This window comes from Quercus robur, chromosome 6, assembly GCF_932294415.1.
Source record: "Quercus robur chromosome 6, dhQueRobu3.1, whole genome shotgun sequence".
In the NCBI taxonomy this organism is placed as follows: domain Eukaryota; kingdom Viridiplantae; phylum Streptophyta; class Magnoliopsida; order Fagales; family Fagaceae; genus Quercus; species Quercus robur.
In genome coordinates, this window is record NC_065539.1 from 9,272,302 (window position 1) to 9,290,848 (window position 18,547).

General features: G+C 35.4%; 1 protein-coding gene across 5 annotated transcripts in view; it reads right to left on the reverse strand.

Annotated features, from left to right (window-relative positions):
- The window catches only part of LOC126732639 (uncharacterized), a 40,638-nt gene extending 23,240 nt beyond the window's left edge, over positions 1-17,398 (reverse strand). For 2 of the 5 annotated variants that reach the window (XM_050435603.1, XM_050435602.1), the window contains exons 1-12: positions 16,887-17,395; positions 16,690-16,786; positions 14,114-16,368; positions 11,903-12,017; positions 9,090-9,851; positions 8,548-8,833; positions 8,027-8,475; positions 7,726-7,852; positions 7,519-7,643; positions 5,514-6,175; positions 5,288-5,402; positions 5,079-5,195 (exon numbers count right to left, since the gene is read on the reverse strand). In XM_050435603.1, the coding sequence (XP_050291560.1) occupies positions 5,079-5,195; positions 5,288-5,402; positions 5,514-6,175; positions 7,519-7,643; positions 7,726-7,852; positions 8,027-8,475; positions 8,548-8,833; positions 9,090-9,851; positions 11,903-12,017; positions 14,114-16,368; positions 16,690-16,786; positions 16,887-17,170 (5,394 nt within the window). In that variant the 5' untranslated portion in view covers positions 17,171-17,395. Of the gene's footprint in view, positions 1-5,078; positions 5,196-5,287; positions 5,403-5,513; positions 6,176-7,518; positions 7,644-7,725; positions 7,853-8,026; positions 8,476-8,547; positions 8,834-9,089; positions 9,852-11,902; positions 12,018-14,113; positions 16,369-16,689; positions 16,787-16,886 lie in introns of all 5 variants that reach the window. The other 3 variants (XR_007659516.1, XM_050435604.1, XM_050435605.1) reach the window with 3 other exon arrangements.
- Between the last annotated feature and the right edge of the window lie 1,149 nt (positions 17,399-18,547).

The following is an 18,547-nucleotide window of genomic DNA, read 5'->3' on the forward strand; positions in this document are numbered from 1 at the left end:
TTTTTGAACAACTTATTTAGTCTTTTGCTGAAAGTGTGCTAAAGTATACTTGTACTTTAAAAAGGTGAGAAAAGGTAAGATTTTAAAAAGTTGTACATAAATGTTAAAAAGCAAAAAGCTAGCTTATAATCTAGTCCCAAACACACACCAAGTCCTTTAACATTAGCGTTTGCAGAACAGTGCACACTAACTACTTTCCCTTTTTCCTTTTTAGCAGCCTCCATCTTTGTTCCCAATTTAAGTAATAAAGTCACACATTCTTACTCATGTTCATCCAAAGGGAGGCCCACCATTTTACTAAATCCATGTTTATTCGATTCCATCAATCCCAAATGTACCACCAACACCTTCACCATCTATCTGCTCCCCCTGGTCTGCCACCACAATAGCATAGTCAACAGGATCCATTTTGGCCACCAGTTCACACTCCAAAGGGCTACCGACCCCAACATTGTTCAGCAATTATAGACAGAAGCTCTCAACCAATATTATCCCATAATTGGAAAAATATTTCAGACTTAGAACTAATACCACATGCACAACAATAACCAAAATTAGTCTTTCTCAATCTGCTTTCATTCCGAGTAGAAGCATTGTTGAAAATGTCTTTATTGGCCCAAGAATTGGTTAGAAATTATCATAAACCTGTGGGTCAGCCTAGGTGCACTATTAAAGTAGATTTGATGAAAGCATATGATTTAGTGGATTAGAATTTTATCTTAACACTCTGTTTGTTTCAGCAATGATATTTTCTAGAAAATGAGTCATTTTCCAAAAAACATTTTCCATAAAACTATCTCATTTTCCTATGTTTGATAGCAACCTTAAATGAGTTGAAAAACAATCTTATAACTTACCTTATTAAGCTTGCTGTGAGATAGAGTTGTTTTCCAAAAAAAATTAGTGGAAAAAAATCTCTTAACATAAGCCATACTTTTTATGTTGACTAAATATAGTTTTCTTTTGACTCATTTATTCTAATACTACCAAACACTAGAAAATACGGAAAACTATCTTTAAACAGTGTTTTCCATCAAAACAAACAGAGCGTAAATACCCTTGCAGCAATGAAATTTCCTGAGAGGTTTATCAAATGGATTGAAATGTGTTTTACTTCTCCAAAATTTCCAATTGCATTTAATGGTTTCTTAGTTGGTTATTTTCAAGACAGACTCTAATTGTGACAGATTAGCAAAAAGGGCTGGCAGGGTGATTTGTTCTGTGTTTTCTGCAGAAATCAGTGTGAAACAAGGGATCATCTATTCCTTGAATGTTTTTTCTCTAGTAGGATCTGGAGGAGAGTGGTATGTGATTGTCTTAGGCAGCAAGCGTGTGGCCACTGGCATAAGGTAATAAAATGGAATCAATAGCTAGGAGGGAAAAATGTCCGATATAGAGTTGGTAAAATGTTAATTGCTGCTGTTTTATAATCTTTATGGAGACAAAGAAACAATGTCAGATTTTTGAAAACTCAGTTGACTGAAGACCAAATGGAAAAAGGCATTGAGAATGAGATAAAATGGAGAATTGAAGGGAATATTCCAAAGAAAAAACCTTCAGAGTTTTAGTGCTATCTTGGTCTTTGTTGAGTTGTAGTTAGTCTATAGTGTGGTTTGTTTGTAGTGTTACCAATAGATTTCAATTGTGAGTTGTTTCTGTAGGCTGGTCTGGGTGTGCAGCTGGTTGCTGCTGGTTTATGTGGTCTGAACTTTTGTACTCTATTCTTCTTTGGTTAATAATAATCTGTTATTCATAAATAAATAAAGAAATACATCACTATGTTAAAATCAGAGGTTCTGGGAAATAAATTCTAGATTTTAGAGCTCTCTATCATATTTCAATTCGTTAAAGGAAAATCATTAATAGAATCACTTTAGATTTGTCTTTTTTCTTTTTCTTTTTGGGATTCTTTGACGCAAGACAACCAGAACAAAATGAATAGAAAAATAAAGGATATGAATTAGAAGTCAGCACCTAGGCCTTATTTGAAGTCAGCACCAAGGTCTTGCTTGAAGTCAGCACCAAGCAGGAAAACCGTTAGGAGTCGGCACGTAGGGTGGACTTGGAGTCAGCACCAGACCAAAAAAGAGACCAAACAATATTTTTTATATATATTATTATGTGTGGTGTGGGCGCAGGATTTCTGGTGGTGGAAAAAAAGTACAGTGAATGTCTTTTCTTTTTCTTTTTTTGTCTGGTTCTAGAGGATTGACTACGATGATGCTTCAAACAAATAGGTGTTTGCTCTAATACCAAAACTGAGGTAGGACAACCAGAACAAAATGAGACAACAAGAAAATAAAGGATATGACCCAGGAGTCAGCAACTAGGGGTCTGTTTGGATACCGCTTATTGCTGAAAACTGAAAACACTGTAACAAAATAATTTTTAAATGTGTAAATAGTATCGTGGAACCCAGTTTTAAAGAAAAAGTTGCTAAATGAAGGTACTTGTGGGTCCCGTAAACAGTGCATGAGTGCACGGGACCCATAGAAAAAAACGCTTCCGCTGGGAAATGCGCAAAATGCACTTCCCAAATGGAGGCTAGGCCTTACTTGGAATCAGCACCAAGCGGGAAAATCACTAGGAGTCAACACCTAGGGTGGACCTCAAGTCAGCACTAGACCAAAAAGAGACCAAACAGCCATTTTTTTTCATTCATCAAAATATCAACTAACTCTTCAAGGAGTACAATAGGTTGCTTATAAAGGATTGTTACATCCTAGTTCTAATTGGCTAGGAAACCCTAATTGCCTTATTACAAAAATAACCTTGCTTCCAAATTAAAATACTAATAGCCTAATAAACTACTAGGACCTAAAACATAAAAATACAATTAACTTTCAAAAATAAATAATACTAAATAAAATCTTTTTGCTTCTCCTGCATCACTCTTTCTTCTGCTCCTAGATAAGAGAACATGGTGAACGCCCAATAGACAATTGCTACTTATCATATCGTAAACCTCCTTAACTTAAATAAAAATCTTTGAGGACATTAGTAGCATCTGTATCATTTTGAAATCTTTCAAAGTTGCATAATCAACAGCACTGTAATTATAATGGAAATACATAAAAAATACTAGATCTCTAAAGTCGTGGTAAGTAACACACGATATTTGCCTAAAAGTAACAACATACATTATGATTACATTGATTCTAGATTGCAATCAGGGAGAAAAAAAAATATTTTGTCAGATAGGGTCAATTATTCTTGTTTGATAAATTTTTTTTTTTTTTGATAAGTAAGAATGTTATATATACGAATGGCTACTCTATGCATGAAGAACATAGAGCAAACCCAGAAAATACAAGAAGGAGAAAACAAAGAAAAAACAAAAAAGAAAACCAATCAACAGATTAATTACAAAGAGAAAAAGAACTAAGGAAAGAAGGGAGAGAATCACTAGTCGTGAGTCCCCAAGCCCGAGACCAATCAAAAAGAGTCCCACTAAAAGAAGCAAGCATTTGATCATCGGAACTATCCAAATCCTCAAAAGTCCACCGATTCCGTTCCTTCCAAATACACCAAAAGATGCATAACGGAACTAAATTCCATATCTGAGATGAGTACTTCCCCAACCAATTCCACCAGCCAAAAAGCAAATCTGGGATCAATCTAGGTACAACCCAAGATAGGCCAAAAGTTATAAAGACAAAGCTCCATAACCAATAAGCCATCTCACAATGAAGAAGTAAGTGGTCTACCATCTCTCCACAATGTCGACACATAATACACCAGTCCACAAAAACCAATCTCCTCAATCTCAGGTTATCACCCGTTAGGATCTTATTCCAAGCTATGCACCAAACAAAAAAGGAAACTCGCCCAGGGGCCTTTACTTTCCATATAGCTTTCTAAGGAAAGACAATTGAGGGAGAATCCCTTAATTTGTTATAATATGACCGGATATCAAAATCCCCATTAAGCTTCAACTTCCCACTCATCCGGTCTCCCACATCCATTGGAGGAGTATTAGCTCCCAATATACGAAGAAAATACAGCCCTGCATCCATCTCCCAATCATTAAATTCTCGAATAAAACGAACATCCCAAATTCTTCTATCCTCCGCCCCCCTGCCTTGACAAAGAAGCTTCTACAGATACCTCCTTATCAATGGCAATAACATACAACCTTGGGAAAGCCAATTGAAAAGGTTGATCCCCACACCACCCATCCTGCCAAAACCTCACTCTATTCCCTAATCCAACAACAAATTGACAATTTTTGCTAAAATCCTCCCATCTCATTCGAATACCTCTCCACAAACCACACCCATGAACTCCCCTACCCAGTTTTGAGGTCAAACCCCCCCATTCTTCCCCATATTTTGAAGCTACCACCCTCCTCCATAACCAATCCTCTTCCTTCCCAAACCGCCACAACCATTTCCCCAATAAGGCCTTATTGAAAGTAGTAAGTTTCCTTATCCCCAAGCCACCATTGGCTATAGGCGCACAAACTTTATCCCATCCTACCAAATGAGTTTTGCTATCACCCCATAGAAAGTCCCTTTGCAACTTTTCAATTCTATTAGCCACATGAGTAGGAATTGTGAATAACGATAGAAAATAGGTAGGAAGACTAGATAGCGTACTCTTGAGTAACATCAATCGACCCCCCTTAGACAAATACAGCTTCTTCCACCCGACTAATTTCCACTCTAATTTTTCCAAAATAGGATTCCAAATTGAAGGGGAATTATGTGAAGCCCCCAACGGCATGCCAAGATAAGACATAGGCAACTTTCCAACTTTGCAGCCCAAAATTTCAGCCAGGGCATGCACATCATCAGCCTAATAAATTATCAACTTTTGCATACATATGCACCAGCTTTTTTTTCTTTCTTTCTTTCTTTTTTCCCTACTGTCCAAGAACTCCATAGAGATATTTTTTTTCTTTTTTGAGGCATTACACATCACAACGTTGATAAACTATAAGTCCACTCCTACAATATCAATTTTACATAAACTGCACAAGCAAATGCATGCCTATTAATGCAGTGACACATACAAACATTATAAAGATATATATATTGATGCTTCATATAGATCAATAACATAGCAGAGTAGCAGACCTTGCAGCAATTGTCCAGAATCATGGAGCTTCTCAATGAAAAAGGACCAGCCAAATCTAGTTTCCCAAGTACAAAGAGAAGCTTGTCCAGTGAAAGCTCAGTCAGGGATATGTTTAACTGCTAAGTGCCACAATACAGATTGTTAAAAATGATGTAATTAAGAAAAGCGTCCTAAAACAACAATATTGTTAAGGAATCATGTTCTTAACCTCTCCAACTCTGCAATAGATATGAACAGGAACTCCATGTGAAGTTTTTGGATCCTGAATCTGGAAACTGGAACGGTAGAATATGCATATTTCAACTGGGGAAAGAAATTCTCTCCTACAATTTAGAACCAAAATGGAAGCCTTATAAAAAGATAGTTAGATGGGAAATCAATGTCAAAGAAAGGAAAGTGGTAAGAAAGTAAAAGTAGCTGGACTAAATACTCACCATGAGTTTCTTTGGGCATCAAAGTAATATATTGCAGTACTGGATGTGCTTATAACCCGGGTTTTGGTTGATAGAACATGTAGAATAATTTTAACATTACTGATGCAACCACGAAGGAGAGGAAAGATGTCCTTTGTATCCAAGAGTTGAACAATGTTTAGAGAAATTTGGTTAATAGTGATATCAATGCAAGGGAGAATTTTACCCAGTAAAGAAGTGCTATCTTCACCCATGTGTGCATTATGTTGCAGACTTGTTTCAGAAGCTTCCATGGGGTGGGTATCTAGCTTTACAACATCACGAGCTATGGAAGGATCAGTGAATACTTTCAACTTGAATGGATTTCCAGGCTTCCTAACAAACTCTAGAACTCCATTAACAAAAGCAACAGCACAATCATTCTTCTTATTCACAAGGTAAAAGGTCCCTCTGACCAACTGATTGTAATGCTCCCACTCGATATCTCCATCATAACTTTCAGGCTTACAAGAAAGTGCTCTCCAAAGCACCCACCCACTGTCATTAGTGCTGGAGATGTCAACGAAACCTGATCCTGGCCTATAGTTCAACCGCAATGGCTCCCCTGAGTCATTCTTGGCATGCAATGATATCAAGGAGAACCACGGAACTCGTGATTTCCATCTTTGATTTTGGTACTTGACCTGTATAATAAGTTTTAACAGACTTCATACGGCACATCATGATGGTATCTGAAAGACTACAAAGAACAATCAATGATTCCCACTAGAGAAATGGGGGAATGATGAGTTGTTGGATCACTACTTGTTGCAATAATTTACAAATCAGACTTCTTTACTGATGATTCTATGCAATATTACTTACTCCAAAAGTAGCATTAAAGCAACTGCTACGTGAACACTACTAATACACAACCACTTTTTCACAGGAGGTGATTTTTTTTTTTTCATTTTTTTGGTTGGAGGAATGGGGGAAGTGAGGAGACACACAAGAGAGGAGCAGGAGAAGAGAAACAACCTAAGAGTTCAAAAAGGAAATGGAAAGTAACTTATCAAAAAAAAAAAGGAATGGAAAGTAAAAACATTCACTATTCAAACATCTCAAGAGCTCAAAATGCAACATCTCTTACAAACTAATTCTATCACTACCTGGTGACATTCCTCACCCCATTATAGCCCCTTCAACTAACACTAACAACTTCTCCATGCTACAATATCATATCTTTGTTAATACTACTCGACCAATTTGAAACAGCTCTATATCTGTATAATGAGGTTTCCCAACAAAAACGACTCTTACTTTCAAAGCCCACATGGCAAGACTCATACTTGTTCTCCCACACATCAAGAAAAAGTGAGCAGAAAACAACTAAGCTATACTGCCACATACTTTTGGAATTGACACCACAATCATTTTCCAGCTAGCTTTGCTACAAGGAGACGGTGCCGCCCAACTGTGCTGCAATGCTAGAGCACCATGTAACTATACTGACCCAATGAAGCTGACTTATCAGGAAAAAAAAATAGTGACCCAAAAAACCTGAAGTTCAAAAATTAACAAATAGATCAAGTCTGGTCACCTAAGCCAACCTAGCACTTAGGTTTCTCACAGCAACCTATCAGATATACTAGAGCTCTGTAGAGAATCTCACCAAAATATGCAATTTTAACATCTGCAGCCCATGCATGCCAAAAAATAAAACCCATAGCAAATGACAAGACCCAAATCCAGATTGTACCCAAATAGAGCGTATGCTAAATAATTACAGCATCACTGTCTCAAAGCCACTAATAAACCTAAGAGCATAGCCAAAATCCTATGAGCCATCATTAGTGCTGAAACATATATTTTAAATTGGGATTTTAAAAATTTAACAGCAAACCAAAACATGGATTCACACGTATATGCTCAGTACCTATATTTGTAATACACTAACACATTATAAACAGAATCCATCAATTTTGGAAAGTGGTATTTCTCAGGCCCCTACATTTAACATAAATGTAAAGTATTAGAAATTCCGTACCCTGAAAAGGGCCCTTTCTCCAACAAGAGAATAATGAACTGCACCAACTAAATTGTACTTATTATCTCCTTCTTCAACAGTAATGTACATGTGTTGGTCAACATCTTGAATTGCAACAATTGCTCCTATAAAGATTATAAATGTGATTAATTGAATTTCGATCAAATTTTCAAGAAACATAATTAAATGTTTAGATGATCAAAGTACCATTAGGAAACATTGGTTCCATACTATTGTCTGATTCCTGACCACTGGTCCAGATCCTTTCATTTGATTTGCTGGTCGCTCCATTACTAAATAACCCAGAGAAGGTTGAGATTGTAGACAAAATCATCTGAAGCAACAATAGCAGGTAAAGGTCAGTAAGCCATGTCTTAATATTTGTTATAAAGAAGATTAAGGCATGTCTTTTACTGGATTAAGTATCAGCACAAGAAATAATTATGATGCCTAAGGGGACTCAAAACAACTTTATTGAAAACAAAGGAGGAAATAAAGCATTCCTCACCTGTATTTCGGAAAGAGAAATTGTCACATCAAACCCAGAAACCGAACCACGACCTAACCAGGCCTGATTTTGGTGCAAAGGACCATTCTCTGGCTTCTCAACTGCCACAGAAGCCCCTAACTGCTTCAAGATACAGTTCTGATGACTTAAACAGAATTCCTCAGATGCACAATTTTCTGTAGTATCCCTCGAGCAACTTGCTTCATTATCAAGATGGATCACATTTCTGTGCTGAAGTCCTTTAGCAGGAGCCCCAGACGCAGAGCAAGACATATTAATTGATGTGACAGAAGAAAAACGAGGAATTTGGATTTTATTTTCCACACTTTCTTGAAAGACTCGAGAAATGATTGAAAACCGAGATAGGTCAAATATAAGCTTTCTTCTCATATTTGCCAACTCAAATTCCAACTGGACATCAACCTCAAGCACAAATTCCCGAAAACCACCTGCATCAGTGAAATAATTATTTGGATATATTAGGCATAATTATAACTTATGACAAAAGAAGGGGAGCATACCAGATCCATCTTCAATTACAAGAACAAGAGAAAATTGGGACACATCAATTATAAAAGCTTCCAGCAGTTCCTTTTTTCCATGTCGAGATGCACGGGGCATTTCTTGGGCATTGTCCTTGACAAAATGATCATCCAGTCTAGTCACATCCTCCTCATGCTCCGCTTTTTTTATGTTTTGATCAGATGATTGAATGACAGATATAAGATTTCTGACACAATAAAGATAAAAAACAAGCCATCGAACAAACATTGCCAAAGCTGTTGTTTCAAGTAAAACAAAACCACCCTGCCCAATAGCATCAAGTTTCACTACAGTCAGAAAACTAATGATATTCTTTTTAGTCACAGAAACTTAATGATTTAGCTAAGAAGAAAACAACATTCATATGCATGACATTTCAACAATGCAAACTCATCTTTAAGCATAACAAAAAATAAAGACAAAAAAGTCTGACAATAATCATATGAGCAAATAAATATAGCAAAGGAAGTGTAAAGGAGATTATTGCTCTCCTCCAATCCAGTCTCCACCAAATTATCACCTTTATTCTCCAAGAGATTGTTCGAAATTCACTGCCAACAGAAAGGGATGATTGAAGCTTATTCAACTGATGTGCTCCAACCAGAACATTCTTTAGAGAGCATCTTGCAATAACAATCTCACTCAGTTCAATATTTGTGAATAACCAATGAGTTGGCTTTTCAGAATCAGTCATCAAAGTGGAATTTTCAACCATGTTGCTCAGACTATCAGAAGATGATGCATATTCAGGGGGAGCCAACGATAAAGTAATCATGCAAGTAGAAAGTGACATTTCATACAAGCTGTCAAGAGATTGCAGAGATAGATCCTTCAGTACAGACTGATCAGTATTTTCTCCTATTTGATTCTGATATCTAAAAATAACAGACTGGATCCCTGAAAAATCTATGAGAACTTCCATTTGTTCTTTGCAAGGTATCTCAAAGCTTGTTTGCTGAACAGACGCCCGTATTCCACAATCAGACAAACCACCTTCAGCAAACTTTCCACTAGTTAAAGCATCAAAGATTATCATGGAGCTCTCCACATGTTCGCTCCTCCTAGAAACATGAAGAACCATATCCACTGACTTGAGTTTGAAGGTTCCGTAGATTTTAAATAGCACACTAACATAAATCAAGGGATCTCCTTCTACTATTATCTCCTCTTTTTCAGGTTTAGCAAGCACAGTCTCTTGTGTGGTATATTCTTCAGGTACAGGACCACTAGGATCAAAGCTATGATAAACATGTGATACTGCAGAATGTAAACCTCCAACCACCTATCACAAAATAATATTCTTTAGTCAAAATTGGTAAAAAAATAAAAATAAATTAGTCATGTACAAAGAACTCATGGGATATACACACACATGCAAATACTACATAAGAAGATGAAAACAACAACCACATAATGTCAAAAATTCTCCAGTTCACCTAATTATCAATCCTTATTTAGAAAGAAACTACAAGAATTAGAATGATAATTACAGTACAACAATAACTCCTCCAATGGAAACAGAAGCTGGCATTCTTGAAGTCATTATGGTAACTATCACAAACCATGGCCATCAAGACAATTAAAATTTAAAACTCAGAGCATTAAGTCCCAACATATTGGGGTCTCAAACCATTTCTCGCCATTCCATTCTACTCATGGGCATATCTGCCTTAAAGCTGTAGCCAGCACACTTTTTCTCCGAACCCCACCAAGATTCTTTCCAGCTGTCTACCTTCCTGCCTTGTGGCACCTTCAAAAGATATCAAGTCACTTCCAGAAAGCTGAAAGTGCCAAAAGGACAATAAGGCTGAAAAAGGGAAAGGTAGAGATGGTGGAAATTTGCAAAAGATTTTGTAATGAATATGAGTCCAGATATTAGATACAACTTGTGGCAATAAAGGATTTATCAGCTGACTCAAATTATTTGGTCTACGGCCTTTGTCGAGTTTTAAAACTAATAATTTTTTTTTCCCATACAATTGTAAGTGCATATTTCAATAATAATAAAGATAAGGGAGTTCAGGATGCACCCAGTGCCCACGTAACTAAGGTTCTGCTAAATATACTAACTGTTGATGCGAGACTTAAATGCAAATGATACCAAAATCATTTTTCTTTTCTTTTCTTTTCTTTTTGGGGAAGGGGGGGTAGGAATATTTGTTAGTTTTCAAGAATATAACCACACAGACCATACCCATAAAAACCCCATGCACAAACTTATAAAATGTCAATAGCTTAAGGTTAGTCACAAATCAAAGCCCAATTACTCTTTATAGCACTAAAGGCAACAATATTTGGCATATAGAAAATAGCAACAACATAAATTTCAGCAAAACATGAACCTTTTGCAGTACAATGGCAAACTTCTGGAAGACAATTTGAAAGCCATATATTAATTCCATAATCCAAAAACCAATTATCCCAGAGGCATGAAACTTTTTTAAAATTTATTCTTTTATTTTAGTTGTAACCTTCAAAAATAATTATACTAGTACTATGACCATGCAATGCAGAAATTCAATAAAATTAGTATGTAAATTAAAAATATATTCCAATAATATCAGTGAAATCAAACAATGAAATAGAGTACAAATAAAAGGCTGAGTTTTAACAAAACCAAAAATGATAATAAATCATTTAAGTTATTTAAAATAAATAGTAAAAATTCTTTTAAATTTCTTGAAATCTAACTTTGGTAATAGAATTTCACCCAAAGCAAACCACCTTGGAAAATTTAATATACTTTTAGTGATCCAAATGGCAAAAACACAGCATACAACAATGACATGTAAAACTCACATTGAGTCTCATGGTGTAATGACGTGTAAAACCCAATTTTTAGTATACAGTACATCATATACTAAGAAAAATATATCCATTAGAGATTGAAAAGTTGTTAACAAAGAAAGACATGTTCACTCATTTCAATCAAGGGTCATTGGTCATAACAATTTGTCATTTGTACAACAATGAACCCAACACTGAAAATACATAGTATCTTGAAGTTGCTATAATTATTACATTTGGATTAACAACCTGAGAGTGAAACAAAGACCATCAAAGACTACTTTCTTCCACAAATATATTTATAGGATTGAGTCCTTGCAGCAGAGGACATGATTAAGAAGAACTTCACAAGTAACAGATGTATAGTGTAGGCCATCAGAAACTACTATTATCATTAAGAAGAGGCAAGCCCCACAAATAAAGAAACAGAAAGTTGTTCAATTAAAGATATGTTCAATAAAAAAGAAGGTATGCATTATTAAACGAGAACATTAAAAAAAGTCAATTAAACATCAAATTTGATTAGGCAATAGAAAATCACAACACCTGAAAGAGAGCATACAACTCATCCATATATGATAAAATGGTGATTCCCATAGCCTTCCCACAAAAAGCTGCTGAGAAAGCAACAACAGCTGTGCTAAATGAATGAAGATAACTCCTGCACCACAAATGCAATTCTTTCACAATCAAGACAATTAATGTAGGACAAACCAAAACAATCCAAAATAAACCGAAAAACAGGAAAATAAAGATAGGAGAACTAGGTGTCAGCAACTTAGGCTGGATTGGATTCAACACCAAGCAAGGGAAACCTCTAGGAGTTAGCACCTAGGGTTGGCTGGAATTGGCACCAGACCATTAAAATAATACCAACAACAATAACAAAACCTTAGTCCCATATTTTTTGAGGTCAACTGTGGATCCTCAACAGTGTTAGTTAGTGTCAGTCATATGTATTCTTTTCCTCCATTTTATTCTTTCTGAAGTCATAACTTCTCTTACTTCCTTAATTGAAACATTTTTTTTAACAACTTCTACTACTGTTATTATTGGTCTTCCTCTACCTTTTTTTTTTTTTGTTCCCTCAACTTGAATCATTTCACTCTGTCTTACTGATGCATTAATCACTCTCCTCTGCACATGACCAAACCATCTCAAGCAACTTTCCTTCATTTTGTCATCAATAAGTGTCACCCCTATCTTTAAGCAAATTTCCTCATTTCAAATCCTAACTTTCCATGTATTTCCACTATCCATCTTAACATTCTCATTCTAGTTACACTCATTTTATGAATACGCTGCTTCTTAACAGCCCACCATAGAGCACCATAGAGCGTAACTGATCTTATAGCAATCTTATAAAATTTTCTCTTTAACTTAATAGGTATTTTACAATCACACAATATTTCTAGTGTGCTTTTCCACTTCATCCACCCTACAATTTCTCTCTATTTTTATGGACTATTGATCCAAGATCAAAAGCTCCTGCTCTTTTGCATCCCCCAACCATCAAGTCTTACCACTCCTTCATCACTGCTTCTAATTTTACAAAACTTACATTCCATGTGCCAAGAACCTTATATGCTATAGCTCAATTAGCACCTCCTGGTGTTTGCAATAAAGATGTCAAAGGTTCAAATCCCCTGTCTCTCAACTATTTGTATAATTGGAAGCCTATATCTTGTGTCCACACCAGTCTTTCATACTATTTTAAGCAAACTAGAAATATCTTTGTATCAGCTTCAGGGGGAGTGTTGGAATATAAAATATAGTTCAAATGTATTGCTTTGTTATTTTACCACTCATAAGGGATACATGTATTTACCCATTAATGACTATTTAAGAGTAATAAAATATCCGTTAGGGTACATTAGAAACCCCAACAATGAGAGAGTTTGAATCTCGACATTTTCAACAATTATGCTACCTAATATTAGTAGTACCCAAAAACTTAAATAGAAATAGTTGATTATAAAGAAATTCCACAATTAATGGTTCCACATTCAGAGAATTCCATATAGAATTAAAATGGTTGTTAGAAATGTGCATTTAGCCATGTCTACAAATGATGAGAGGTAAGTATAAGTTAATGTTGTCAAAACCTAAGAATCCATTCATTTGTTACTGTGTAATTAAACTATAATTTTCAATTTGATTTTTCTAAAAATTTCCACATATCAAAATCATACTAAGGAATATCCAATAAAAATAAAAATATTTTTGAAATTAAAAGTAACAACATTAAGTTTTTTTTTGTTTTTTCTTGACATAAGTACCGAAAGCAAGTTTTATTATGGTTTGAATAATTGTTAAATGATTAAATTCACCATTTTTTAATAAGTTAAACTTTTGAGACAAGTGATATATCATAGTATTAGAGTAAGTTAAACTTTTGAGACAAGTGATATATCATGGTATCAAAGTAAGTGGTCCAAAGTTCGAACAATGTCTCTACTCTACCTCCAAGATATCAAGTTAAAAACTATTATGTTGACCCTCACTTATTAAGGGGGAGTGGGGCCTAAACATGAGATGAAATGTTATAAAAATTGTTAAATAATTAAATTCACTATTTAGTAACAGCTTAAGTTTTTGGTACAAGTGGTAACTTATCAATTATAACATAAAAATAAAATCAATAATGCAAATGAACATGATGTAAAGAAGAAAATAAACTAGAAATAACAGATAGGGCATTGCTGAGTTCATCTGAGCAACAATCAAGTAAAGCAAAACTAGATACAAAAATTCTACCTGATGGATGATAAGTGGACTGTCATGGGTTTTAATGCCAAAACATCACTTTGTTGCTTCTCTGCTAAGTCCTCCACATAAGCATCTAAACCACTAACCCGCAGATATAAGTCAAGTGAAACACGCCCTTCAGATACATACTTTTCACTATCTAATTTGGGAAGATCAATCATCTGAGGCTCTTTCAACAAGAGATGTTTCTTTTCTGCATCATCAGAACCCAGGGGCCCAGTCAATGATACCAGATCAGATCTGGACGTTGGCCAAACAGCAACTTCAATGTTATGAAGTTCAAACACAAGGTGAAAATCATCCTGATTAACTACATGATTTATGTCTTTATTCAAACCATCAAACTCTTTTCCCAATGATATATGGATATGAGGACCAGCTATAAATATTCCAAGTTCAACGTGTTTTTCAGGAATTCGAAGGAAGGCTGTCTTCATTCCCCTACCATTGAACTTGTATTTACTAGCCTCACTGATTTCTGGTTGAACATTAACTCCTCTTGGTGAACGTGGAAGAACCATTGCTCTCACATTGTCCTCAGTCCTACTAAGAGCGTCTTGTACCTGCCTAAGAAGCAGAGATAATGATAGTAATGATGAAAATCCCAAAGCCAAATTCAACTTTCCTAGTATCAAACTGCATTTCCAAAATCCAGAATCTTGATTCTTGAGGCCTGGATACACCAAAGAGCTTTTGATCTCACAGAGAAGGCATGGATTCTCTGAATACTGAATATCACGTTCTTCAAATTCTAAGCAAGCTCTTCTCCATCTCAACCACATTTCCCTCAGAATATTGTTCAGGATCAGTATGCAAGCACCTTCAACATCATCGGCAGCAACGGTATTACTAGTTTCTGAAAAGACAAATGATTGTGCTGGCTCGCCCCACAAAATAGATTTAAGATCATCAACTCTCTCCATCCTATGCCCTTCCACAGAATTAGGATAAATTTTTGAACTGCTTTCCCCGACAGAGGCTTCCATAAAAGATGATGATGAGTTAACCTTCAATTGCCCAAAGGATAGAAGGACAGAATGTTCACAAGTGTTTTGTACATATACTAATAACAATTTTTCAATTGAAAGACAAAATGAGAGGAAATTGGAATATGAGATCCCAATATGTGATTCTAACTTCTCATTTACAGAAGGTTGACATTCATTCATTTGACAAATAGTAATTACAAGTCTCCCAAGGTTCAAAACGAAGCAACTGCGCGCATAGGGATCTTCAAAGACAGTTCCACAATCTCCATCATTTCTTTGATCTTGCACCAAAACTTTCCTCAAATGTAAAAATTTTACAATGGCATGGAATAAATTGCATATGAGTTTCAAAATACATGCTAGTAGTTCAACAATCTTGCAAAGAAACCTGAAGTGACTAGTGACAACAGATTCCATGCTAGTATCTTTGACACTATGAACATTCAAAGCTGCTCTGTATCGGGCAATTCGCCGCGCCCGTGCAATAGCTTCAGCAGGCAGCTCTTTCTCAGTATCACAGATCACCTTCCAATGGTATTTGATAGAACTCAAAAACCATTTTCCATTGGACATCTCAGTACAGGATCTTTCTAAAAAGTGATCAGAAGGATATCCAACCAATGACAAGAAATGCTCATAAGCACTAACATAACGTAGCCAAAGACAGACAACAACAACTAGTTTATGGAATGATATTCTAGGAGCAGAAGTCACATGGCCAAATTTTCTTGCAGCTAATTGCCATAGTTGTCTACCATCTCTAGCAGGCTTGGATTCAATAGATGATATTTTACCAATTGCTGAATACATAGAAAGATCAGCTGGCGAAAAAAACAAGCTTAATTTTGGAACCCAAAGTTTGAAGTCCACAAGCTGAAGAGCATCCAATTTAATGTAAGTGAACATATCCGTTGAAAGCAAAACGCAGTTTATCCGATCTCCTCTCTTGAAGCTAATCTCAAAACCATTGCCACTGACAGTACAAGAAATCTTTTTCAAAGGTAAAAAAATTGCACCACAAAGCCCTCTAAAAAGACAGCCATGTGTACGATACTGAGATTCTGCATTAAGCTCCTTCATTTCCGATGCACATGTAAACAAATCATTTAAAACGGGGAACTGCACTTGCAGTCTAATATCACACATCTGAAGCCGACAATGTTTGAGTATAAGATTCCAAAAAGATGTTCTAAACTGACTTCTTGAAAAACTGGTGGGTAAGATCCTTTCAAGGGCACCATGCAAAGCACTACCCTGAAGTCAAATAAAAGCATCAGGCAGTAATGATCAATGCACAAAACTTTCACCCACATGTTTTATAAATAAATTTTTTTTTTTTTTTAACAATTCAATAGTTGGGTGAGTTAAAGAGAATAATTGCTATATATTAAGTATACTAGTAAGTATGAAAACTATCTCAACATTCAATAGCTCATTCTCAAGAACATGACACTCTAATCACTCGCTATAGCTCACTCATTACTTCTATTATTATATACTTCATACCAATAGTGTAAATGTAACATATTTTATTCTCTAAAGAATTAAAGAAACATAGCAATGTAATGCAAATACCTCAGGATCAAGCATAGAAAGCCTCTTTTTCATATCCTCTAAAAACGTATCCTTTGGTTTCCCAACCTTTATCGAATACCCCTCTTCATTCAAATCCCTTCAAGTAAAAAAATCCCAAAATATCATTCACATTTCACACAATTGAAAGCGCGCGCGCGCACACACACACACACACAGAAAAAAGTGCAATGATTCACCCGGCTGATAGTGTGACATGGACGCCGCGAACTTCGATTGCGAAGGCGGTTTCAGACCAGTTCGAGAACCGTATGCTCAGCGATTCGACAGTGAATTCTTTGAAACAAAAGCGAGAGGGATCGTCGACGATGAGCTCGTTGAGAACCGAAGTGTTGAGCCGCAGGTTCCTGGCGACCGCCTGAGAATTTATGAACCCTAATTTGACTTCCAGTTCCGGCTCGTCTCGCAGCCATGGCAGCAACAGAACCGCTAGTCTCCGTCGGATTATGCCGTCCAAGAACATTTTCTTGGATAGAGTCAAATTCAGAAGCTCAGGAAATCAATATACTTTGAGTATGGTCATGGTTCTTGAAAGCTTTCTTTGGAAACAAACAGGAAAAAAGTATTTTACCCTAACTCTTCTTTTGCTAAAACATCGGTGCAATTTATGAGAGTGAGTGAGTGAGTGAGTGAATCGGCGGGAAAGCAACTGGAGAGAGGAAGGGATATACAGGAGTCACCGAATATATGTAAGTCCTGTCTCCTGTGGACGGGACAATTGGGCAAGTAATCTTTTATCCTTTAATTTATTCGTGTCCAAACTTTTCAGTTTCTTTTTCAATTTGATCCTTTGAGTTTCAAAAATAGCAATTAAATTTTAAATATTTTATCTTTTTAATCCTTCAAATTTGTCTTCTTTTCCAATTTAGTACATAGAGTTTTAAAAGTTTGTGAAATGTGACCTTTTTTTTTTCAATCACAAAAATACCATTCACTTCCTATAAGGTTGCGTTTAGTATTGGCTTAAAAAGCCAGTTTTTTTACTATTTAATTTATTTTTACTACTATTCAATAGGTCTTATTGCACTTTTTAGTACTATTTATGAGTCCCACTATATTATTTTTAGTCACCCTTTAGTTTTATCTATAATACTTTCAGCAAAAAAAATTTAATTTCAACTAAATAAACTGTTTCTAATCAGACTCTAAGTTTGGTGAATAATCATTTTATTCCACTCAGATTAAAGTTCTTCATTTTAATTCATTAACTTTGACAACGCTGTCATTTTAATCCTTCTATCATTGTTGTTTGAAATACACCAATAACTTTCTCATATTCTATCATTGTTGTTTGAAATACACCGATAATTTTATCTTTTTATAGTATGAAATAGTTTCATTTTAAGAGTGTCAAAAGGTGCTTTTCAAATGGCAATGGATGGAATGACTTAAGATGACATCAACATCGTCTTAATGTGTAATTTTCAAGGCGGTTTCTTCCTCCCAGTAAAAGACAATTAAATATAAGGACGATCTGGCGCTTATTCAATGAATAGGAAACATATTACAATTGATTATTTGCACTTATTCAATGAATAGGAAAAAATCGAAAAAAAAAAAAAAAATGAATAGGAAACATGTCACAATTGGTTATTTATAGAACCATAGATCCTTTTGGCCCAAATGATCTCATCTTAGTAATTCTATTATTTATCATGTGCAACTAATAATTCCAGCATGTGTTTTTATTATTAACACATGTTCAATGTGATAGGCATGCTAGGGATTTTTTTAAGTTTGAGAATATTTTAGTCATTTTCAAGATTATAGGGTAAATCTATAATTTTGGAGGTTTTCAAATGATATTTTGGTCAATTTGGAGAATTAAAGGTATTTCAGT